The 25,242-nt window shown below is 43.3% G+C and overlaps 2 protein-coding genes across 3 annotated transcripts; one reads left to right on the forward strand and one right to left on the reverse strand.

The window, feature by feature from the left end:
• Window positions 1-1,013: 1,013 nt before the first annotated feature.
• arl3b (ADP ribosylation factor like GTPase 3b) lies at window positions 1,014-7,580 on the forward strand. The gene is made up of 6 exons (XM_054759170.1): window positions 1,014-1,075; window positions 1,591-1,734; window positions 1,821-1,937; window positions 2,001-2,051; window positions 5,072-5,257; window positions 5,333-7,580. Exons 1-6 carry the CDS (start codon window positions 1,073-1,075, stop codon window positions 5,378-5,380), a joined length of 549 nt encoding a protein of 182 aa, XP_054615145.1. The 5' UTR covers window positions 1,014-1,072; the 3' UTR covers window positions 5,381-7,580.
• trim8b (tripartite motif containing 8b) lies at window positions 5,661-24,386 on the reverse strand. Of its 2 annotated transcripts, XM_054759133.1 has the most exons (6): window positions 22,014-24,386; window positions 18,151-18,246; window positions 17,814-18,079; window positions 17,630-17,745; window positions 16,906-17,005; window positions 13,031-13,656 (listed from the first exon to the last, which is right to left on the reverse strand). In XM_054759133.1, the coding sequence occupies exons 1-6, from the start codon at window positions 22,617-22,619 to the stop codon at window positions 13,185-13,187; spliced, it is 1,656 nt and encodes a 551-aa protein (XP_054615108.1). In that variant the 5' UTR covers window positions 22,620-24,386; the 3' UTR covers window positions 13,031-13,184. The 2 variants fall into 2 exon arrangements, with proteins under 2 accessions (XP_054615100.1, XP_054615108.1); XM_054759125.1 differs by lacking the exon at window positions 16,906-17,005 and having other exon boundaries at window positions 5,661-13,656.
• Between the last annotated feature and the right edge of the window lie 856 nt (window positions 24,387-25,242).

A 25,242-nucleotide genomic window follows, 5' to 3' on the forward strand; every position in this document is an offset into this window, starting at 1 on the left:
TTCGCAAGTCGGACGTTCGTAAGTCGAGAACCTAGTGTATTACGTTTACTCTTGCACAATTCAACACCTACGGAAAGCAGTGCAGTTGATTTAATCCTACCTTTTCTCCATATTTCAGCAATTAGGGATCTAGTCATCCCTTGTTGATCACGGTTAATTGGTTACAGATCAGTGAATTTCTGTGAAAAAGGATTCAATATTAATAAATTGCATATTTTCACAATTAGAACATCGAAAACCTCTTTTCTACCTTCTAAAGAAGGTTTTTACCATTATTAGAGCCCTGTAGACATGAACTAATACCCCTGTAGTCATTTTACGCTCCTATTATTATTTGTTTACACCACATTGCTCAATTGTAATGTGCAGGCTACGGGATCGCTGCAGGGACACAAGAGACAGCCATGGTTTTAACCATTAGCAAACTAGCGAGCTAACTAGTTAGCCTCCAATGTATTTACTGTACACATGATACAAATATACTGAATACACTTCTGTCCCCCAATGGGGGCATGACAGGAACATTACTGATGCCTAGTGGCCAGAATACTACATGTATATTTGCCTTTCAGTATTGCTTGACTAATAATACGCCATAGCAAACGACGAAACAGCAATAATTTATTAATGAATACATTTTTGAAAGGACGAGATAATCCAGCCGCAATATTGTGAGGGAATGACTGTAGTTTGTTAACTTCCTGTGTTTAACTGTTACCATTTTCTAATAGGAAAATAAAAAATGAAAATGTGTAACAGTTGATAGAGGACTTATACAAATAAAAATACATTTTAAAATTTTATATAAATCATATATCAGTAAATAATAATAACAACTCATATAAATACAATTAGTTCAATATTACAACATCTTATTTACATAAATAAATGGACTGTGATTCAAATGTAAAGCCAATCGTAAAAAAGAACAAAACAATGAACTTATAAATTAGCTGCTAAAAATAAATACTCCTCCCCTCCTCCCCCTCCTCTGCGTGCGTGACTGTGCGTATGACGTAATCGCCCTTAGTAACCCTCCGTGGCTGGCGTCTTCACGACACAAGACAACAAGATGGTGAGTCTTTTTTTCTTTTTTTTGCCATTCACCCTCATACAAAGCAGCTAATCTAAGCTAACTATCGGTGCTCTGAAGAGAAACGATGTACATTTCATTCCCAGGTGCTGCTAACGCAAAGCCTGGCGTTTGTTTAAGAAAACCGAGCTGCCTTCTTGTTGGGTTCCGTTGTCAGGGTAGATTAGCTTAGCTTAGCTTAGTTTAGCTTAGCTAGCTCGCGTTGCCGTTATTCGAGCCATCACCTCTTAGAACTTATCTTAAAGACATAAATAAATACATTGAATAAATTACATTGAGGGCAAATGGAATGTCAGCCATTACTAATCGACTAGATGTGTGCGTAAGAGTGAATTAAATATGCTGCATGCATGCATGCATGCAAGGATGGATGCATGGTTGGTTGGTTGGATGGATGGATGGATGGATGGATGGATGGATGGATGGACTGAGCAACAATGGCAGCCCTGAATAAAAAAACAGTGCTGTGACATGTTTTTTTTTGTGTGCGTGTGCAGGGATTGCTGTCAATCCTCCGCAAGCTGAAAAGCACACCGGACCAGGAGGTACGGATACTGCTGCTCGGGCTGGACAATGGCGGCAAGACCACCCTGCTCAAGCAGCTGGCCTCCGAGGACATCAGCCACATCACCCCCACCCAGGTGCAACAGGAAGAAGGCGACCCGGCCGGGGGTGTATAGCGGGTTCATGTGGTTGACACACATACTTTGCATGTGCTCTCCTCAAGGGGTTCAACATCAAGAGTGTCCAGTCTCAGGGCTTCAAGCTCAATGTTTGGGACATCGGGGGCCAGAGGAAGATCAGGCCGTACTGGAGGAACTACTTTGAAAACACTGACATGCTCGTAAGTGGTGTGCGAACCGTAACATGCTTAACGTAACTGATTTTTTTCTCTGTTTGATTGCAGATTTACGTCATTGACAGCGCCGACAGGAAGAGGTTTGAGGAGACGGGTCAGGTAAGTCGACCCCATGAGTTGTTGGAACGGCATTTTTCACATATCATCAACGTGACAAAACATGCCCACATGGAGCCACGCCCCACAAAAACACTACTTTTATGGCTTCCTTGTTTGTTACACACTAAAATAGCAACATTAACGCCAGAAACATACAATAGTAGTCAGTAAGATTTTTTCAAGACCCAAACGTTCTGAAATGCATCACATCTTGCCATCACAGTGACATTACACACAAAGCAGGGGTGTTTACGGAGGGTCGCATGCTGAAAAAAATCAAAAGATGCAGCAGAAAATGCAAAACCCATGTAGAAATCCAAAGACGTTTTTTATATTTCAATAAAAAAAATCGCATGCATCTCAGTTTTGTGTTCGGTGACCAAGCATATTTTTAGTAGGAACTTTTACGCCTTATGTGACACTTTTTTGCTTTTTTTATTTTTTCACAAATCTTGCAACTTTCTTCTCTTACATTTTTTAAACATTATGTCTTCATTCTCCTTATATTTTGACTTTATTACTGGAAAAATAATAACTTTTCGCCAGCCTAATTTTCCAAAAATTACAACTTTCTTTGTTTTGTTTGTTTCTCAAAATATCACAACTTTTTCTGAAATGACATATTTTAGTCTTTAATATTTAATATTAATATTACTTTTTTCTTTTCCTCTTACTATTTCATCTTTATTTTTGTAAAATTACTGCTCTTTTTCCCCCAATATTTGCTGTTGTTTTTTTTTCATTTTCTGGTCTCAGTTTTAGAATGTGCCAATAAAAAAAACGCCGCGGGCTGTAAATGATGCCCGTGGTTGGACTTTGGCCATCCCTGACATAACGTACTGACCAAGACCGCAAAAGACATTACTGAATGATGCACCAAAAAGCCAAGACAATGTGCACCTACCTGATTGCTGAACAATGAATAAATCAGGTTCGACGTTGTCGTGTAATTTGCATAGTTAGACAAAAAGTGAGCAAAAACTTGAAATGCAAAACAAATATGTTTAGAACTACAAACTTTTTCTGTTGCTTCTTTTTTGTGTGTGTGTGTGTGTGTTTTTTTTTAAATGTCACAAGCAAGACTGGTAGTACGGGTAGTTTTAAAAGTGCCTATTTTTTACTGCGTAGGTTTTTGTCCTTAAAAGTGGCTTCAGACTTCATTGTTTGTGTGTGGATGGGTAAAACTGAGCTTTGTTTTGTGTCACAACAAATGTTTGACATTAGCTCATGTTTTTCAAGCTTATTTAGCAACAGAACACAAAGTTCTTAACTTTTACAGATGCTGGTGTCATTCCGTGCTGCAGTAGACGCACATAAGTGCACCTTAACGCGCACGGGCAATTAAAAAAACATACGTGATGTTTCCTGCTCTCCATGTTTGTGCTGATTTTAAAGATTGTCAACACGTCATTGTGCAGTAATCCCTCGCCACTTGGCAATTCAAATTTCCAAATTGGGCCAAATAGAGTGCAGTACTTGGTTGCCACCAGCAGAGGTGATGTTCATTCTCAGCCTCAACAAGTTGTACACACACACACACACACACACACTTCCCTCGATCACGTTTTTTTTTTTTTAAACTATTAATATATCATGCTGTTGCCAAATCCATGGTCATGCCAAATTACGGCCTATCATTAGTCCAAAAGTAAGCACCTTTAAGCAAATTCTATGGGGGTTTTTTGCCTAAATTGAGCATTTTCAAGCATAAAAATGGCTAAAAGGAGTAAAATACAAGTATAAAGCATTCAGAAGACTCATTCAGACGTTGGGAGGATCTGTCGTATTCTACACTGGTGTCCGTAATGTTTCATTGGTTAAGACAACAGCCACCTCAGGAAGTACTATACAGAAACCAGAAGTCAAAAGAGGAACAACAAAGAACTCTCCCAATACTAACATGTGTGAGTCTATATTATGTCTTATTTTCTGTTATGTGTACTATGTTGGATAATAGGAGTGTAAAGGTGACTATAGGGGTGTTATTTCATGTCTACAGGGCTGTAATGATGTCTGTTGTAGACAGGTTTTATATGAAAATATTTCATCTAATATCTCACAATATTCTGTGATTGGCTAGCAACCAGTCCAGGGTGTACCCTGCCTCTTGCCAAAAGTCAGCTAAGATAGGCTCCAGCATACCCCTGCCACCCTAGTGAGGACAAGTGGCATAGAAAATAAATGAATTAATCTCACAATATTGATGCAAAAATGTTTTACAATGCTCAACCAAGTTCAGTAGTGGTTGCTTTTTCGGGCTTCTGATTGACCAAAATGCGCAGGACGGTTGGTGAATGTGTTTTTATGTGAACATTTTCATTTTTTTCTAACACCGTAGTGGGGGGAAATGTTCGTTTTTGAAAATATCTGTGTTTGTGTGGACATGGCCTTAGATTGGGAGGGAGGCCCACAGCAGGACCCGCTGCTCATCGAACGTTCTTTCACGTTTGAGTCTCCAAAAATGTCTAATAAGACCAAAAAAAAAACGGCTACTTTAAAAAAAAAAAAAAATTAAATAAGGCAATCTAGAGAAGTCTGAATACTAGCTAAATAGAGAGACAAAGTGGTGAGGTGTGTTAAGAAGCTGAGTTACGATGCCGTCTACCATATGGAGTTGGAACGACAAGCTGCAAAAACATTGACATGAATGTACAGTTGTGCCTCGGTTAACATCCGCCCCGGTTTTGCTAAAAGAATGATCAAAAAGTCAGGAAAATATGCACGTGATTGGTGATCAATAAATCTATCACCATCCCATGTCACTTCCTGACTGGGTCTTGGGCATGAAAACCAAGTACTTGACTGATAAATTGTGTGAAATGGCTTTTCATTCCTCTTGAAGCAATTGTGGGCCGAATAGAGTGCAGTACTTGGTTGCCACCAGCAGAGGTGCTGTTCATTCTCAGCCTCAACAAGTTGTACACACGCACACACACACACACACACACACACACACACACACACACACAAACAATTTGATTAATTGATGAGGAAAAGGATCGCTGATGATGTGTTTCCAGGAGCTGGCCGAGTTATTGGACGAGCAGAAGCTGAGCGGCGTCCCGGTGCTCATCTTCGCCAACAAGCAGGACCTGCTGACGGCCGCCCCCGCCGCCGAGATCGCTGAGGGCCTCAACCTGCACACCATCCGCGACCGCATCTGGCAGATACAGTCCTGCTCCGCCCTCACCGGTGAGGGCATCCAGGTACTGCCTACTACTCATCCGGCTACGTTACGTGCTATACTATACTATTGGTCATTGTCTTCCCTCTCCTTGCAGGAGGGCATGAACTGGGTGTGCAAGAGCGTCAACTCCAAGAAAAAGTAGTTTTTTTTGTTTTGTTTTTTTTAGTGGAACAGCAGCAGCAGCAGCACATGACAACATAGACACACACAGACGCACCCTCCTGAGCCTTAATACAATGGGATACACTTGTGAATGTACACACACATACTACTAATTCAACACAGAGTTTTTAAGCTAACGGCTGCATCTCCCGGGTGTTTTTTACGCTAGTTTTCGTCACGCCATCACCATCATGGACCCTTCTAACATACCAGCAGCACTAACTGTCTTTGGAATCCCACTATGAGGTCAAAGTGTGTCGTTTAAAAAAAAAAAAAAGGCTCTGCTTGAAGTGAGGTATATTTTTGTAAGTGTGTTATTTATGGTAGAGCGCTTTCACACATACCCCCCCCTTAACAGTCATACTGTACATGTTATGTATAAATTATGAATTAGAAGAATGGCATTTTTAATCCACTGTAAATAGCGTGAGCCTGCTGTGCTTTCATTGTGACAGTGATGCACATTTTGGAGTCTGGAATGTTTGCATATCTTAAGGTTAATGCTTTTTTTTGGGGGGGGGGACTGACAGCATTTCCTTTTGATATTCTCCATAGTCATCTGTCCAGAATTGAAGGTACCGTATGTGAATAAAAACCCAAGCAGAACGGAACGTTTGCAGAGTTTTAATGCTCAACGGTGCGTGGGAGCAGGTGTCAGCGGCAGCCCCCGTGTCAAGAGGTCTCTGTGGGCGACAGCTGCCGGGCCTCGGGTTCACTAGAAGCGAGGAAAGGCACACAAAAAATGCATCATATCCACGGCGGTGCTTTGTTTCGCATTATGCAGGTCAAATGTAGACTAGAGTGTAGGAAGGGCCGTTCATCCGCCTCATCTTTCTCTCACAAAGATTCTCTTTGTGTCGTCCTCACGCACTCATCAACATGCTAAATGCTGATCCAAGTGCTGTGAGAAGTAGAACTAAACGTTATTTACGCTGCCTTACGTGTTGCAGCACAAACTCACTTGATGAGATGCAGCTGCTGGAAGCTTAGCTAATGGGTAGTTTTGAGCAAAAAGTCATTTCCTCATTTCATTTAGTCCAAAACATCACAGCTCTTTGCTGTCATTTTTCATGCTATTTTTATGCTAAGCTAACATGAGTTATGTCAAAAGCAGAACAAATTGATTTCCTTTTGGTTCCGACAGTGAGAGACAGAGTAAAAAGAAAATTTCTCAAAATATGCAGAAAGAAATCAATTTTTCAAGGTATGGGGGACACCTCCAATTGTTACGTACTGTAACAGTAAACTTTAAAAACTGCTGCATGTTAGAAAAAAACTCAATCCATTACTATTAAATAAATCATTTAGAATAAAAATGTATGTGGCTGTAATACTACTCTTCGCCTCAAGGGGCAACAGAGAGCACTGTGTTGCCTTGCTCCCCTTCACATGAGACAACAAACAGGCTGACCAAGTCAATCACCCATTGTCCTACCCCACCCACAATCATTTCCTTTACGGCTGTCAGGTTGACAATACAAACTTGAGAGGTGGGCGGCGACCATATTATCTGCACGTCCTCCGTTGCATCAAGCAGCTGCACAACAGCTGTGTGCACATGCGTGGGAGAATGTCAGGAGAGTGGGAAAAAATTGTGTGTGTGCCGCATATGTTTCTGGGTGGGGACATAGGTGGGACCAAAAATGAAGGTTTTTTTTTTGTTAAAAGGTGTGTTTGAAAGCACATCCAGTGCACTCATTTTAATTGGGATATCGATGCAAGCCATCAAAGGTGATGTAATTATCTGTCAGGACGGGGCAATGTTGTTTATAAGTCGTAGGAAGACTACAAAATAAATGACTGGAAAATAGAAATTGAGCCGCGTGATTGAGATGGCCTTGTTATACCACTTTACGCCACACGGGGCGATAGTGAGTCACCGACAGAAAAATCACATGCTGTAAAAAATATGCTATGTATAATAAACATATATAAATATATATGCATGTAATTATTTTACACACATTTAAAAGGTAAAAATAATTGGGTTTGAGTAAAGGCAACACAAATATTTTAAAATCCACAATAGAATAATGAAGAATAAGAAGGTAAAATAAATGATTGGATTTCAGTAAAGGCAATAAAATTTTTTAAAAAATAAAAGAAACAAATGTTTTCCTGTTTTCCAGTAAAGGCAATAAAAATATTTAAATAATGCAAAAATGATGAGGTAGAAATGAATACAGGCAAAAAAATTATAAAATTAAATAAGGTAAGAGATAACTGGTCTTTACTAAAGGCCATAAAAATGACAAAAATTATTAAGTAGACAAAAAAAAAATAATGTCATATTATATTTTGTCCCTTGTGTACTAAAGTAGCTAAAGTACAGTGGAACCTTGGTTAACATCATTCATTCATTCATTCATTCATTCATTCATTCATTCCAGAAGGTCTGACTTCTTCCCCCCATCCTATTAATCCATGCCAGACAGCCAAAAATGTTCGCATAAAACCTGTTTTTAGTTTTACAGTTATCGTTATAAATACATAGAAATGAGGAATTAAATGGATAAATGAATATTTAAGGTTACTTTTGCCTTCATTGAAGCTTGATGTGAGTGTTCCCTAAGACGCAACGTGGCAGTGAGATCAACCACCGCCATCTTCCTGTTTTGCCACGAGTTATTGTGTTTCTCATCTCAGTAACCCAAAACAGAGCCAAAGAAAGTTTCAAGTGCCAGCATTTTCATAAAGAAGATGGAAATGAATTGAGGAAAAAACTCTTGACAAAACATGAAGATGGGGTCCATGTTGGGGACACTCACGTCATAAATCACGTCTTCAATCGTGATGTGTCGGTCGCGAACGAATCACCTCGAAGAGCAGGCGACAGAAGCTTTTTTCTGTTAAAGGCGAATGTCATTATTCAAGATGAGCTGGGGGAGGGGCGAGGTTAAACACGCTGTGGTGCTCTTCGAGACGATTCATTCGTGAGAAATTGGCATGAAGAGATCTGACCTATTTTGCCCTAATTTTTCTATTGAGATGGGTGTTTGTTTTTGTATTTTATAATGTAACATTCCAGGTTTCCCTCGTTTATCGCGCGGGATAGGTTCCCAAAATAGCCCGCAATAAGTGAAATCCGCAAAGTAGCCAACTTAAGTTTTTTACAATTATTATATAGATTTTAAGGCTGTAAACCCCCTCACCATACACTTTATACACTTTTCTCAGACAGGCAATAACATTTTCTCAAATGTCTCTCTTGTTCAAACACTCTCAAAAAAGTTCAAACCTACGTTTGAATTTTACTGATCAACCAACAGGTCGGACTCAAGAAATTATCACTTACTCGTATTTCACCCCTGTGGCCGTGCCTTTTTGTTCTGGTGCCGTTCTGCTGTACTGTAGCGTTTCTGTATCCTTATTAAAATATATTGTTGCAGTACTCCTCCTTCGAACTGAAGATTAATTTACAGGCTAGCAAGCAAGCAAGAAAGCTAGCTATGACCACTGATCTGTACTAATAAATCTAGATAGCTCATACGTTGCACGCGCCCGTGCAAGCCGCTGAAGCCACAGAGAGGCCATCTTACCACTCACATCTCGTACGTAGTAGATTACATTGGCACAGCGTACATAGTGTACAAAGCAGATGAAGAGGCTCGCAGAACATCTATATTTTACATTAAAAAGCGGGGAGATTCTCCCATTCCTTCAAGTAACGCAACCTTCGTCCCTTAAAAACCATTTGATACGTTATTCTCTATCTTTTGGCTATATTAAATGTACTTTTACCCTTCCAATTCTCATTGCCTTTGGGACAAAATTCTACTCTGCACCCTGACTCAGCACTCCCCTATAGCAATGATAGTTTTACTCCTCTAGAAAGAGATTTTCATTTTAACTACAAATCCATGGTCATGATCCTTTACTGTTTTTTCTTACTTTCATACAATTCACTTTGCTCTCGTCTGTACAAAATATGAATCATAAAAGAGAGTGACTTTGGACATGTTTTAAAATCATTTAACATTTTTCTGATTTTTTTGTTTGTGTTATGAAATAGAAATAACCTCTTTTCTGATATAGAAATATATTTGAACAAAAACCACAGGAATAATATGTAATATAAAATGTAATAATATATAAACATTGTCTCCATATGGGGGTTCATTTGAAATTCGGGTAAACAACAAAAAAAACTATTTTTTTTATATTTGCAAGCAACCGCAAATTATTTAGTAGTCTAGTCGCGGTTGTTTGTTTACATGTCCCCCACAGCCCCCTATGTAAAGCCGTTATGACTCAGGTATGGTATGATATCGACAGAATTTTTTTAAATGATCATACCCGAGTCCTTATGACTAAGCTCAAGCACACCTGTTGTGCGAGGTTAGTCTGAGGACTAACCTTGCATTTAGTGTGAGTGGGTAACAAACTAACAGACTTAACAACTCACAAGTTCTCTCATAAGTCATTGTCGACAAGTGTTTCTTGTGAGTGGTAATATGGCGGCCGCGTGGCTTCACAAGTCATTGACCAATGGCCTATCCAGATTTATTAGTACAGATCAGTGGCTATGACACAGGAGACACCAGGAGGGCGGCACCAAGGAGATTGACAATGGTCTACAGCCAATCAGGACGCAGAAAACAATGGGCGGTCCAGACAAAGAGAGATACACTCAAGTTCCCACAATGCAATTATTCTTAAAAGGCCAGATACTGCTTGTAACAGCGTTCATATGTTGTAATTGAAAAAAAAGCCCCCCAAAAATCCGCAAAACCGCGAATCCGCAAAAGCAAAGCAATAGAGCGAGGTAACACTGTACATTATAATTTTGTAGCTGTTCATTGATTTTAAATCAATCCATTGAAATAAACATTTGATATCATGTATTTTCGACATTAGTGTTTTACACAATACACATAATTTCGTAATAAATTAAGGCAACAAAAGCTGAGGAGCCGACGCTCTAAAAAATAGCCATCACTAGTCTTCAATGACAGTAAAAAATAACCTTAAATGTTCATTTATCCTTTTCATTCGTCATTTACAACGGCATATAAAACTAGCTATACAGAAACAGGAAGTAACGCTAATGACATCATTGACGGCAACGTAGCTGACTTCAGGTTGTTAGCAAGCCAGCTTCTCCGTTACAAGCTAAGGACATTTTGTGATTAAAACAAATATAAGAACACAGTTGGACGCACGCAGTGTATTAATAACACGACAATATGTACATACTGTAAAATGGATGTCGACAAAGGCAAGATTTTGGCGTAAATTCGTGACGTTAACTGAAAAAACACACTGAGGTTTCATTGTAACAGAAATAGCTCTCTTACGGTGTAACTCAAAATGGAGCATCATTATGTTTGCAGAGGCGGAATTTCCTAATCTAAAAGAGACCTTGTATCTATACAGTACTTACCATTACACGATGTAAAACGCAGCAAACACGTGGAGCACAAAAACACAAACACTTACGATTCCGTTAGCTTCTTTCAAGCAGTGATGTGCAGCTCGATACTGAAATAACGGTACTTCAGATACCAGCTCTTCATGCTGTAACATCGATCCTTGCGATATTTCAGTCACTTGAGGTAGTTTGAAACGTTTGTCTGTTGAAAGAATGACCAATCGTAAACGGAACCATGTCTGAATTGTGATTATTCTTAGTAGTTCTTAATATTTAAAGTTTGATTTTTTTCTTTTGTTTAAAATACCATTTTCATTTTGGTGGTTCTGTTTTTCTGTTGTTGCATATTATCTATAAGGTTTTAAATAAATGAAAAAAATCATTTAATTCATTAAATCTCCATCCATCCATTTTCTATACCGCTTCATCCTCATGAGGGTCGCGGGGGCATGCTGGAGCCTATCCCAGCTGACTTCGGGCGACAGGCGGGGTACACCATGGACTGGTCGCCAACCATTCACACTCACATTCATACCTATGGACAATTTAGAGTCACCAATTAACCTCACCTGCATGTTTTTGGGAATGTGGGAGGAATCCGGAGTACCCGGAGAAAACCCATGCGCACACGGGGAGAACATGCAAACTCCCCACAGAAATGCCCAAGAGAGAATCGAACCCAGATCTTCAGGCTGTTCCTGTATTGGCCAACGTGCTAAGCACTAGACCACCGTGCCTTGTATGTCTTGTATTCTTAATGCTATAATAAGAAACAAACTACTTTGCAAAATTTATACATTAGATGTGTTTGCACAAAAGTATCGGTATCGCTGATACCAGTTTGAGCTGAATTTTACTCAGCATCAAATCAGTGGTATCGCACATACAGCACTACTTCCCAGAATAAAAACCATCAGGCAGTAAAGTTGACAGCGGGGCCCGTTTAAATTTTATTTGGAATTCCCCTCCAAAATCACGTCTGTCATTTTTCCATTTCACAAAATATTTACAAAAAAAGATACTTTCAAGTTGTTTTTTTGTCCTTTTTTTTTTTAAGTCGACTTCATTAATGGCTTCTATTTAGAATGGCCACCATTGCTTGCAGTCCAGTCTTTTACAAATAGTCATGAAAAAAAAAACTACCACCTTTTTTCTTTTTAAAACTGCATACAGTTTTTTTAAAATCCTATTCTTCCGAGTGCTTAAAAAAATCTCTTCCTTTGCACGCTTACAGCTGCAAACGGGAAGCCAAGAGCTCGTGTGCTTATTGAGAGGAAGTGACATCGTTGCCCTGAAGGAAGTACATTAACAGCATCGTCCGCTCCTCTTGGCGACGCTTGATTGGTTTGGTCTGTCTGCTGCTGCTCTCGTCTTTGTCACTTTTACCGTCCATGAGTCTCTGAAGACGAGCGTGGGGGGAAAAACATGTAGCAAAAAACATGAACGTATGTCAAATTAACGGGGGAAAAAAATTGTCTGTTCAGAAGATTTTGGGAAACATGGAGAGAGAGAGAGAGAGAGAGAGAGAGAGAGGGGAAAAAAAGATACCAAAGCGTCCAGTTCTCCCTCCCCCTCCCACACACGCATTGTGGGTGTTTCCTGTGGAAGAGCCATCCTTCCCTGATTCTGAGAAATGACACGAGGTGACGACACGGTCAAATAAAGGATGACGTCATGACAACTTAAGGCAACGCACCTCGGTACAGCTGGAGACGCTAAACTTGGGGGGGTCTGCTTTTTGTCCCTTTCCTTGGAGGGGGCATGGAGGATTTTGCCATGAAAGTCCCTTTTCATCTCCCAAGCGCTATAAATAAAAATACATTGACCCACTTTGGCCCCGCCCCCCCCAATCTCACTCCCTCCTTGCTTTTAACGCGTAAAATGCCAAGCAGTGCGGGAGGGAACGCGTTGGGATCTATAGAAGTTTTTTTGTTTGCTTAAAACGTACATAACACACTTCGTACAAGACTTAGTGAAAAGAAAAAAAGAAAAACACATCGACCCTGCCCCCGAATGTGTATATATGTTGAAGACGTGTGTGTGTGTGTACATTAGTTTAAACGTGTGTAGGCTATAACGGCTTAATAGGAGTCCATTGTTTTTTGAATGTGTGTTATCTATGTTTGTGTTTGTGTGTGTGCGCGCGCGCGCGCGCGAGTGACGACTGTGTTAACTGGTGACATAGTGCTTTGTGGAGGGCTGCCCGTAGAGCCCATAGAAGTCAGCGTGTCTGTGCGACTGCGAGGCGTCTATCCAGTCCCTCACTGCCAGCCCCTGCATGGACGGCCCCCCAGGGGCCAGACCGGGGGGCGGCGGGTAGTCCTGGGCGCTGACCCATGGGAAGGAGCCTGAGCGCGAGTACGGCGGGTGTCCGCGGTGGCCCGACACGGAGGCGACCCCAGAACAGTAGCAATTATCCATGGTGCACACCAGGATCTTGCGACCGCCGTACTGGGGCAGCACGGCCTGCTGGGAAGAGTGTGAGGAGCCCCCGCCACCCCCGGGGGGGAAGTGCGAAGAGCTGAAGACGGCGCCGGAATGGTGGCTGCTTAATGAGCTGCTCCCGCTTCCCGCACTCCCGCCGCTGCCTTCGTTGATGTGAGGCGGGCCGCACGGCCCCAGAGCCTGCTGATTGGTGGACTGACCTTCTCCAGCAGACGAGGAGGCGGAGCCCAGGTAGGGTTGCTTGCTCGCTAGCGATGAGGAAGAGGACGAGGAGGAGGAGGGGGCATCTTTGAAGCCCGGAGTGGCGTTCTTCCCCACGTTCCCGCCGCCCTCCGGGAAAGCGGTGGAATGTTTCCGTTTCTCGCCTGCAGAGGCGGAGCTCTGGCCGCTCGGGTAGGCCGGGACGGACTGCAGGAAGGTGGAGGGAGGGGTGAGGGGAGCTGAGGGAAGAGAAGAACATAGTTCAGTTCAAATATAAAGCTCAGAGGGGGCAGGGGTGCCCAAAATACGGCCCAGGGGCCATTGCAGCATGCAGCTAATTTCTAATGGTCCCGCAGCACATTTCTAAACATACAATCAAAGAAGAAAACTGAAACAAAAAATGCAAAAGGGAGCTAAAAGGCGTTAGGTAAAGAGAAAATGTTGAAATGTTGATTAGTAACAATACCCACTTATCTCCACACGCCTCAGACTGGCTGACTGATGTCGACATAGCGTCAATCGAAACCAACACTAACACATACAGGTCCTTCTAAAAAAATTAGTATATTGTGATAAAGTTCATTATTTTCTGTAATGTACTGATAAACATTAGACTTTCATATATTTTAGATTCTATTTGCATTGACCCTGCCCTTGATAAAACATAGTGGACCAACACCAGCCCAGTTCAGGCGCTTCTGTCGCTCTTTCTGGTTCAAAAGTGGCTTGACCTGGGGAATGCGGCACCTGTAGCCCATTTCCTACACACGCCTGTGCACGGTGGCTCTGGATGTTTCTACGCCAGACTCAGTCCACTGCTTCTGCAGGTCCCCCAACGTCTGGAATCGGCCTTCTCCACAATATTCCTCAGGGTCCGATCACCTCTTCTGGTTGTGTAGCATTTTCTGCCACACTTTTTCCTTCCCACATTGTGCATTGATACAGCACTCTGGGAACAGCCTATTCGCTCAGAAATGTCTTTGTGTCTTACCCTCTTGCTTGAGGGTGTCAGTGATGGCCTTCTGGACAGCAGTTAGGTCGGCAGTCTTACGCATGATTGCGGTTTTGATTAATGAACCAGGCTTGGAGTTTTTAAAAGCCTCAGGAATCTTTTGCAGGTATTTAGAGTTAATTCGTTGATTCAGATGATTAGGTTAATAGCTCGTTTAGAGTACCTTTCATGATATGCTAATTTTTTGAGATAAGGATTTTTGTTTTTTTCTTTAATTTTTTGCCAAAATTATCAATATTAAAACAATAAAAGGCATGAACTACTTCAGTTGTGTGTAATGAATCTAAAATATATGAAAGTCTAATGTTTATCAGTACATTACAGAAAATAATGAACTTTATCACAATATCGAGGGAAAGGCTTCTTGAGACGTCATCTGTACTTCTGTGAAGAAGGTGTCGGACGTTTTGCTCCTGATCCGAAGAGCTTTGTTTGCGAACTAATAAGTGCTGGTAGCCTAGGCCTTAAGTACAGTAAGAGTGGGCGGAATTGGTGTGCTCTTTGCGTTCCTCATCTTTACAGTGGATGGCACTACATTGGGGAAACTAAGCAAATGCTCCAAAAAAGGCTTTATCAACATCGCAGGGACAATTCGAGTGGTCCTCAATCAGCAGTACATCTACACCTTAAAGCAACCAATCACTCTTTTCAGGACAACGATGTAAAGATTTTGGCCAAAGAAAACAGATGATTTGAAAGAGGAGTAAGGGAAGCTATTTTTGTCAAACAACAGAACCCATCATTGAATCGGAATGGTGGTTTGAGGTTTAATTTGGACCCTGTGTTCAGCAGGTTACTGAGACCAAAACCCACAGCTCTTAGTCTTGCAAATGAGGTGGAGCCAGGGCCGAGCCAGAACAATAGATGCTAACGAGCCAGTATCAGTGTCGTTCATACCCAACTCAGGGAGCGACACTTCCCTTTTATCGAAGGTGCTAATAGCAGGAGAGGATTATACCACTACTCCGCCCAGGCTTAGTGTAAGGAACCAATAGGAGGAGGGTGTTGGCACATCAATTCCGCCCACTCTTACTGTACTTAAGGCCTAGGCTACCAGCACTTATTAGTTCGCTGACGAAGCTCTTTGGATGAGGAGCGAAACGTCCGACACATTCTTCACAGAAGTACAGATGACGTCTCTAAAAGCCTTTCCCTCGATGGACAACTCCTGTACGACTGAGAGCCTACACTTATATCACAATATGCTAATTTTGTGAGAAGGACCTGTACTTCTGGAGAAAGAGATTTTAAAAAAGTTTTTTTTCCCCCTACCATTTGGATTTTTGTGTTTTCATTGGCTATTGCCATAAGGGGAGTGTTGTGTATGCTTCTGAGCTGTGATTCAGGGGTTGGGCTATAGGGGGCAGTGGCGATTGCCTGCTAGTTAGGGCCAGCCCAACAGGGAAGAAGAGTTGGCAAGCTGCACTGGCCACGTTGAAGTGTGGAAAGTCATCATCATCATTCCGCCGACATTACCAAGTTTTATACTCTTATCTAGGGGTCACTTCCGACACAGTACCGATATTGCAGCCTTGAATATCATCCGATACCGGTCTGATATCAGCACAAATCGTACATAGTTTTAGAAAAGGCTTGATCAAGTGATATTAGTCAAACACAAAACAGTCAGCAGCAGCAGGAATGAGGAAAATGACCCATGTACTTCTTGATGCAGCTAGTGTATCGTTGTTTTGATAATAGGCATAAATTGGCGAGGCTCCAGGTGCTCAATGAAACGTTACTCAGCACCGACTGGTTTCTGTTATAGCCAATGACTTTTAGCCCTCTCGTGGTAGTTTCTCACCCTTTGCAAATGTGTCAAACAGCAGTGGATATTTGGGGAGCAGTGGTCTTGCAAAAATCCTCATTGTTTTTTTTGTGACGCTGCTTCAAATGTGAGGAGGTTGGTCGTGTTAAACTTTCCTGGTTCTGTGCCACCACAGGTAACCTGTGCATGACAAGTTTTGAATTCAGCTAAAATGTCTTTTTTGGACTTTTAGTCGACGATTAGGAGTGCTGATATCGGAGTTTTTTTTGGCTGATATTGGGCCAATATCCAATGTCAATATCGGAGTGGGACACCACTACTCTTATCTAACAGATGCTGTGCTAATTTCCTTGCATGTGAAATGACAAAGCTTTTGTATTCGCGCAAATCTTTCATCCGGTAGGATAACTGGGTGTGGAATCCAGGTTAATAGTGCTATGCCTTTGTTTTGAAGTAGTAAACGGGAAGTCGCTGTGTAACTAGACAGTAGTTGCGTTGGGGCACACTGCTTTGCGATAATGGGATGTTAACTATCCAACACACGTCGGCATAAATGGAACAATTTTTTCATAGAAATGACTCAGGATGTCTGATAATATGGGCCGACTAAACTCATAGGCTGTTATTGGCATAAAAATGAGATATTGCATCATATCGGTATCGGGTTTTCTGCCAAAGATATTGGTATGCTAGTGAGAAAACACTAACCATGCAATTGGCAATGACTGGGGTGTTAGGATTTGCTCTTTGCACGGTGGTAAAGACAGGTCTGCTGCACACACTGCATACACCAGCAACCGCAAAGCAGCTGCACATTGCACCAAAAAGAAAACAGAAAACCAAAATAAGAGCACAAAACAGGAAACGATGTGAAAACTCAAGTTCAACCTGTCATGAGGAACATGGTAATACGAGCGGGGAAGAAAGTGGTCTCCATTCAATACTTATAATCCAACATTATGCCTTGGGAGGAATCACTCGAGAGTCACATGCAGATTTTTGGCACTTTTTTCTATAACTTGTATTGCATATTACAGTTATCTTGTGCAAATAACAGTGTTGCATTCAGTAGAAGCAGCATAACGTGTTCAGTGGAGCTGCCACTGATATCGGTATTGGAAATATCGGTAAGAAAGCAAACATCGAGCATCTTGAGAAATGACCCATTTGGGTCTCAAATTTTTTTACGTCAACGTAAGCAGGCAATTTTTAATTATCAGAACTAGACTGACACTTGTGAGTTGTTGGACATAGACATAATGACTGACAGGTTTCACGGTAATAAATAAAGGTCTAACACAAAGCCGGCATGCAGGCTGTTCTTAATATGTATAAAAAAAAACATCAAACATCCTTGGATTTTTCAGTATGAGGTCCTCAGTGGAAAAGTTTGGACTCCCGTGCATTAAAACACCAGTGTGTGGCTTTGTACCTTCCAGCGTTCTCTTCAAGCTCTTCTCTCGTTTGGTGATTTCGGACAGGAAAAGCTTGGCATTGAGATTCCCGACTTTGTAGGGGGGCAGGGTGCTTCCCACGCACACCTGAGACCTGTGGGAGAACACTACGAGGTGAGACCCCGGCAGGTGACTTCATAAGCTAGGACCGGATACTGGCACCTGTCTGTGAGGATCTTGACGGGCTTGGTGTTCTTCATGAAGCTCAGCTCCTCCGCCTTACCGAAGGCCGTGTTAATGGAGCTCAGCAGCTTCTGGGCCTCGTGGCGCTGCTCGCCCAGTGCCAGCACCTGGGCAGCGTTCTCCTGGCAGAAGCGAGCCTGGGCCCGTTCCAGGGCCTCCAGGGTGCGGACCAGGTCCTCCTCCAGGAGCTGGTGCATGCGCTGGTACTGCAGGCGCACGTCCTCCTTCAGCTCACACACACGGTCCTGCAAATATCAATGCCAATGCAAATATCATTCTAGTGCCCCCGCCTGCAAAGAAAGTTTCTTTGACGTACCTCCACCACACACTTGTCAGAGTCCAGCTTGCAAAGCTGCTCCTCGATCTCTTGCACGCGCTCCTCCACACGCTCCTGCTGCCTCAGCAGGCTTTGCTGGGAGGACAGAAAAAGACAAAAAGGTCTTAAAAAAAGTCTGCAAGGTGGTGACCTCAGCTTGCATCACCACCCCCGTCCCCTCCTTCCATGCCGGAGATATTAAGAACCGGTCGGCTTAGTTAGTCCCCATCCAACACACAATCCCTGCAGTGGGGAGGAGGGGGTGTGCTGTCATGGCAACCAGCAGCTATTTGGTGTTTGCATAAGAGTGTGTGTGTGTGTGTGTGTGTGTGTGTGTGGGGGGGGGGCGGGGGGGGGGGAACTTGATAAATGAATGAGCATAAGCAGGCAGGGAAAAAGCTCTCCTCCTCTTTATTTGCTGTCGAAAAACATGGCCGTCTTTTCACACAGCAGGGGCAGCTGGGAGATAATGCAACACTTCTTCCTTTTTACTGTGATGATGGAATGTTTTTCAGCCCAAACAAAGAATTTTAGTCAGTCTCATAACAGTGTCTAAACTCTGGCTTAGGGGCCATTTGGGCCTCTACATTTTTTAAAGATTGCATAACCCATAAAAATGTTATTTATCACCACGCCTCTAAAAAAAAAAAAAATGCCTCCATTTTTTTTTTATTGCATGACCCACAAAAATGTTCAAATATTTGATCACTATCCCTCTAAAACATGTTTTTAAATAAATCGCCAAATTAACAAAAATGTTACATTATTTTATTCCTATGCCTCTAAAAAAATATATATATTTTTTTAAATAAATTCCATATCTAACAAAAATAATTTCAAATCGCATAACCCACAAAAATAATGTTAACGTAACATTTAGCATTTAAATAAACGCTGTAGGACGGGAACAGTTTGACTCTGGAACAGATCATTTCCATTATTACCAAAGTTTAAATTTACTTTCACTTCATGAGCAACTCTGATGTTGTTAATGTTTAACAAAACATCAGAAGACACAGGCACAGCAAACGGAAGCCTGGCAAAAAAATAAAGCAATGATCCAGACTGCAGTGAAGAAGGGCCCACAGCCCCGATAGCGCTAGCAGCTAAATGCTAATGTCGGCGTGCAGGCCCCGTCTTTGTCATTTATTTCACTTTTACCACCGCCGGCGCGAAGAACGCGAGCATGCTAACATAACATTGAGAGGGTGCGTTTAACTACCCACCACCTTCGTCATTACCCGCTCGCTCCTAGCAAACATCTGATTCTATCATCAGGTCACAGTGTGATCAGCTGCTCTGGAACTTCTGCAAACTTCTCAGCAGCACATGGCTGGAAAGCACTGGCCTAGATATTGCGCGCGCGCGCACACACACACTGACACACACACACACACGGTTGCCATGTTACATCAAGGACTGTGACCTGGTTGTGCTGATTGATTGAGTCGGGCTCCGAGCAGAGGCTAGGGCGGGGGAGAGGAAAAAGCAGCAGGGTCGAAGGCGCTGAAGCTTACCAGAGGGAGGTTGCAGCTATGGATACATTTGGTTGGGGGGGGAGAGAAGAGGAGGAGCAGGCGGAGGGGGTCAAAGGGGGTTTGGGGTAGGTGCATAGCTAAAAGGGACGGGCCCCTCTTTAGCTGTCATTTCACCATAGTGTCTTTTCCATCAGCGCCAACACCAGAGCGGGGGGCCGAGGGGAAGGTCGGCCCGCGCCTGGGGGTGCTGTGGAGCCACTGAGGTGAACTTGATGGGAGGGGCTATTGGAGGTGTGTGTGTGTGTGGGGGGGGGGGGGGGGGGGTGTTAAGCAAACATGGCTGATACCACTTGAATCAACGTTGCCATGTTATTGCACAATTTATCATTATGGCAGCATCTCATTGGCTAATTGTGTACGTATGTGAATATACTGTATATGTGTATGACTAATTCATCACATTGTTTATATGCGCTGCATGGTTGTGGAAAGCTAACAAATGTAAATATTCAAGCTTATCTTGCGTCTTAAATAATTCATTAGCCTCTAATTACCGTCCAGCCAGCTGATTAATAATGTAAGGAAGATGGAAGGGATTTTTTTTGTGTTTTTTTTTGGGGAGGTGGGGGCTTCAGAGTTCAGATTGGCCACCACACCCTCCCTCACCTGTGAAGCTGACTCATTGCCACAGGGAGTACAGAGTTCACTCCTGAAGCGGATGTTGGGTGAATGTTATGAGCCAGGCATGATCACCTCCTTCACCCCCCCTGGACCCCCCTCCTCGCTCTGACTAATTTGCCCCCTTACACACCTTTTTAAACAAAAAGTATGGGGCGTTAAAAATCATTGACGTCATTTGAAAATCAAGTGACGAATCACTACAATCCCTCGCAGGAGAACAACTGGCGATCCCCTCGCGAGGATGCACCTGTGCGGGGTAGATAAGACTCCCCCACCCAACCACACACTCACACACAACCCCCCGCCTATAGAGGGACCCTCATCATTGTTCCCCCCATGATTCCATTGTGCGGCATTCCGACAGACTGAGACAGACTGAGAATAATCACAACTGCTGGATGATGCACTAAAAAGTGACCACATTAAAATGCGCTACACAATGTCAAGTGCATGGTTGCTTATTGATCACAGTTAAACGTGACAAATTCCCTCAAGATGGCCGACATCTGCTTCCATGAGTCGCAGTCATGATACTGGGCAGGATTTACAGGAAAAGCGAATCATGCCGACTGAAACGGGACTACAGTAATCCCTCTCCACATCACGCTTGGAATTTCTTAGCAATAAATACAACCTATGTTATTAGTCAAAAATATGCACATTTTACTTAATTTTTCCTTAAATTAGGTATTTCCGAGCATAAAAAAGGCTAAATGAACTAAAATACATACAGTATATGAGGCATTAAGAAGACTCATTCAAAGACATTGTGATGGTATGTAGTATTCTACACTGGCCACTAGGTGTCAGTAATATTACTGTAATGTTTGGTGAGACACAGCGCCAGACGTTTATTGCAGGTTTGAATGATCTCACAACAGGCACAATAATCCCTAACAAGGGCTACTAAGCTAAAACTCAACTCTGGATCCATAAAGTCACTTCCTGTCCGCCACTCCCACTCTGCACCCCTAGCATCGCAACACACAAGAGCACAAGTCTTATTTATGCCTTGAGTTTCTTATTTTGCTCTTGTTATGTCTACTATATTTGGTAATAGGAGTGTTAAGGTGACTATAGGGGTGTTATTTCATGTCAAGACGGCTTAGAAGGTCAAACAGGTTTTACATGCTCTAAGTATGAAAATATTCCTTTCAGAAATAAGGAATCCTACAATGCGATTTACGTTAGGTCAACTGGAAAAGCATTAATGGGAATATGGTCCCCTAGTGTCGTGGAGGTAGACATAGCTTTATTAAATAATTGAACAGACATGGGTAAACTGTAAAAAGTTGGTCGACATCCACGTCCATGGCAATGTGTGTGTCGCCGTCATGATACTAGAGTCATGATGCTAGAGTCATGATGCTAGAGACTCAAAACGACTCAAAACGGGACTTTGGCTACTTTGTTTGGATGATGGGTCAACGACAAATGGGGCACTGAAAAGGAAATATCGCCACCTAGTGGTGTGGAGGTTGTGATCTGTTCTACTTACTGGTTCCTGGAGGATGACTGAAGACATTTTGGATTCTCGTGTGTGTGTGTGTGTGTGTGTGTGTGTGTGTGTGTGGGGGGGGGGGGGGGAGAGAGATTCCTTCACAACTGTCCTACTTTGTATCAGACAAATCTGTACTGTAGTTTTGTGTCAACCAATCAAACTATGGCGGCAGCTCCACCAATCAAGAGTGTGTGCATTCTTACTCTGATGTCGTTGCGGCGCAGCTCCACATCGGCGACAGCGTGCCCGTGGCTGGGGTGGCAGCGTGCAAAACAGCAGTATTGGCACACCGCCGTCTGCTCCGCCTCGCAGTGGTACAGTCGGTACTCGTCGTGTTGCGGGCACGTCCACGCCTTGACGGCCTCAGCCTCCACCAGCAGGTGCCCGAGTGCAGAGCACGGCTGCTGCAGGTGCGTCTGCACGTGCGACTGGCAGCAGGGCGCGTTGCAGCGCAGGCACACCTTGACAGCGGGGAGGGGCGGGCCGCGGCGGCACAGGATGCACTGCGGCGGCGGCGACTGGGCCTTCTCCACGCTGAGGGCGTTGTACTTCTCCACGATGTTGGACAGCTTGTGGTTCTTTTCCAGGTTGGGCTTCTGCGTGTATGCGTGGTTGCACTCGGGGCAGCGGGCCAGAGAGGAGTCTTTGGCCCATGCCTCGCTGATGCAAGCCCGGCAGAAGTTGTGCTTGCAGGGCAGCTGGATGGGCTCAGAGAAGACGTGTAGGCAGATGGGGCAGATGAGCTCCTCCTCGAAACAGTTTCTCCACGTCTCGGCCATGTCGGACGCCATGGTGGCGCAGGCAGGCATACACCGGCTCCTCCGGGTTTCGGTCCGTCTGTTCTCGGGAAACCCGACACCCCCTCCCCCGGGTTGGGAGGAAGCAAAGGAAAAACAAACCCGACGTGGTCTTGAAAGATCACGTCAAGTGTCTCCACCCTCACAAACGAGACCCTGACTTTGCGTTACGTTATTGCTGCAGCGTGATGTTCCAGTAAAACGACCAGAGTGTGACTGTAAACGCAGCTTCCCTACAATGACACACACTCCAGGGCCTGTGTGTGCGTGTATGTGCGTTTGTGTGGCCTACAGGAAGCTACAAGCCTGCTGTCAGCTCCAGGTAAACCTTGGAATTCAAACAAGGCACAGATAACTAAACAAGCAAAGAACTAATATGCAAATGAGCAGCAGGCAGTTGAAACAATCTGCTCAGCTCGTCACTCTCTTTAATGACGATTATTTATTAGCCTGGACCGGTTCGGACCTTGAAGTAAACCACACAGGCCCACACCCTGATTTACCACACATACAAATATAGAAACCTGATTCAATGTTCCGCGTTTTAAACCAAAAAAGAACCACAATATGACCCGCACTGAAGGTTCGGTTCTGTTATTAGAGCCGCCGTGAATCCACCACAGCCCCAGAACAAGCTCGCACACGTCGGATTAACGACGCAGTCGCCTGGGAGGCTTCAATTTGACGTGAAAACGCCATTTCCGTGAGCTGAATAATAATAATCTACACACACGTATCTATACATATTACACACACACACACAGAGCGAGCGAGCGAGAGAGAGAGAAGGCCGCGGCTCTTTCTGGCACTTTCTACTCGACAACAAAAGGCCTTCTAATCGTATTATATCGCCAAATCATCAAATCATACTGTTTCTCTGCATCGCTGCTGTCTTTAATGGCGGAATGAAGCTAACTGGGCTAAGCCAAACAAAAAGGGTTTTTAAAACGATCCGCAGGAATGTCGGCCCCCTCGACACATCGATCAAATAAGCCTCCCCCACCACCACCTAGAAGATGATTTATTTTTTCCAAATTTAAATCCCTACTTTGGGTGTCCAGCTTGTTGGCATAGTCTCGCCGCCGCCTTCAGCCAACAACATATTTGATCCACTTCCTTATCTCGATTCAAATCATGGAAGGAGACTCACCTCACCATTTTGTAGCCTCGGCACAGGTACGCGTTAACACGCACTTTCCCCGCAAGCCTAGCTAGCCGCCACCAAAGGCATTATTGTTGCTAGTGCTACCTCAAAAGCAGTGATATTCGGCTTAAAATACAAAAATATACACGCCGGGGAGATTTATTAAAGGGGATGTCGCTCCCCTAGCTCTCTTTGCTGCTGTCCTTGTTAGGGCTAGCTGTCATCAGCCATCTTGTTATTAAAACAACACCACACAGAAAACATCCACCGTGGAAAGCTTGAAGGTTGTTTCACCGAAGCTTCTCGTCTTTTAGTGGACGTTCACCACGGAAGCCCGGAGACAAAATAGACGTTTTTTGTTGTTTAACGCTGCTCTAAGGTCCAAAAGTCCACCAACCAGTCCCCGACATGCTTATTTAGTCGCGGCCATATTTGGTCACCGGTCTCCGTGTGAGTCCACTCTGGGTTTATAAAAATATCCAACTGAAAAGTGGTGGGAGATGGTTCGAGTTTTCTTGTCTTCCTTCCTTTCTTCCTTCCTTCCCGTGTCTCGTTCAGGCTGTCGAGACAGAGGAGGAATGCAGTCGAGCTGGATGCTTCGCTTCACACCAGCGTCGAGACAAGCAGCAGCGTAGCAGGACACTTCCGGTTTGTCAGAATAAAAGTAGTTTTCCAGAAGTAAAATGAAGGAAGATGAAAACAAATAAAATGACCGCAAAAAATAAACTGTACACAAGTCATTCCCACATGAAGTATATATGAAGAGCGACATCCCCTTTAATAATCAAATGTAAGAATTCAATGAAACAGTAATAAAATCCTACTTTTATATGCACTACACTCTTTAGTTATCACTGTCCATTTCATAGGAGCACATCTTTTCACACTCCAACAAGCAATTGAGCAGCTTGGACCTGCATTGATGCGGCCACTCCGCTCTCTGCGCATTTTACAAAGTCTAATTTCACTTTCCTTTTCTTTGACTGCCGTCATAAGAGTCTGCCTGCCTTCCACTTGAGAGATGCAAAGGAGGGGGAAAGTTAGCTATAAAGAACACTGTCGTCGACTGCGTATTCTTCCACCGTGCGCACGTGTGTAATTCTTTTTCTTTTTTTACAACGTTAATAATTTATTTGAGTGCGCCGTAATAACAAAATGTCGCAACATGAGGACACCTTCCACTGGTGCGGTAGCGGTGGCGATGAATGTGAGGGGGCTGTGTTGGTTTTGCTGCTACACAAACTGGATAGCCTCCCTAAAGGGGTTGGGTTTTGATCTAAATCCGTATGAAAGCATGTTTTCATCCACTGTGGTGAATCACAACAACAAACAGACCACCAGTGTCACATAAGTCAATTAAATCATTTTTTTCCAAATACACTTCCTGTAAAAACCACCATCTTGAGGGGATTGTGTTCCTTTGCTACGCTTAATGTAATATTTAGCGCTACAATGGACTCCATCTTCGTTCCAGTTGCCTCACTTTGAAGC

The sequence above is a fragment of the Dunckerocampus dactyliophorus genome, chromosome 2, assembly GCF_027744805.1.
Source record: "Dunckerocampus dactyliophorus isolate RoL2022-P2 chromosome 2, RoL_Ddac_1.1, whole genome shotgun sequence".
Taxonomy (NCBI): domain Eukaryota; kingdom Metazoa; phylum Chordata; class Actinopteri; order Syngnathiformes; family Syngnathidae; genus Dunckerocampus; species Dunckerocampus dactyliophorus.

Excerpts from the sequence above, each read along its gene's own strand:
- arl3b (XM_054759170.1), top strand. Across the intron at positions 1,938-2,000 it reads TTGAAAACACTGACATGCTC|ATTTACGTCATTGACAGCGC; the intron begins GTAAGTGGTGTG and ends GTTTGATTGCAG. Across the intron at positions 5,258-5,332 it reads TCACCGGTGAGGGCATCCAG|GAGGGCATGAACTGGGTGTG; the intron begins GTACTGCCTACT and ends CTCTCCTTGCAG.
- trim8b (XM_054759125.1), bottom strand. The coding sequence starts at position 22,619 with ATGCCTGCCTGCGCCACCATGGCGTCCGACATGGCCGAGACGTGGAGA. Across the intron at positions 18,080-18,150 it reads CTGACAAGTGTGTGGTGGAG|GACCGTGTGTGTGAGCTGAA; the intron begins GTACGTCAAAGA and ends TGATATTTGCAG. Across the intron at positions 13,657-17,629 it reads CTTGAAGAGAACGCTGGAAG|CTCCCCTCACCCCTCCCTCC; the intron begins GTACAAAGCCAC and ends CTCTTCCCTCAG.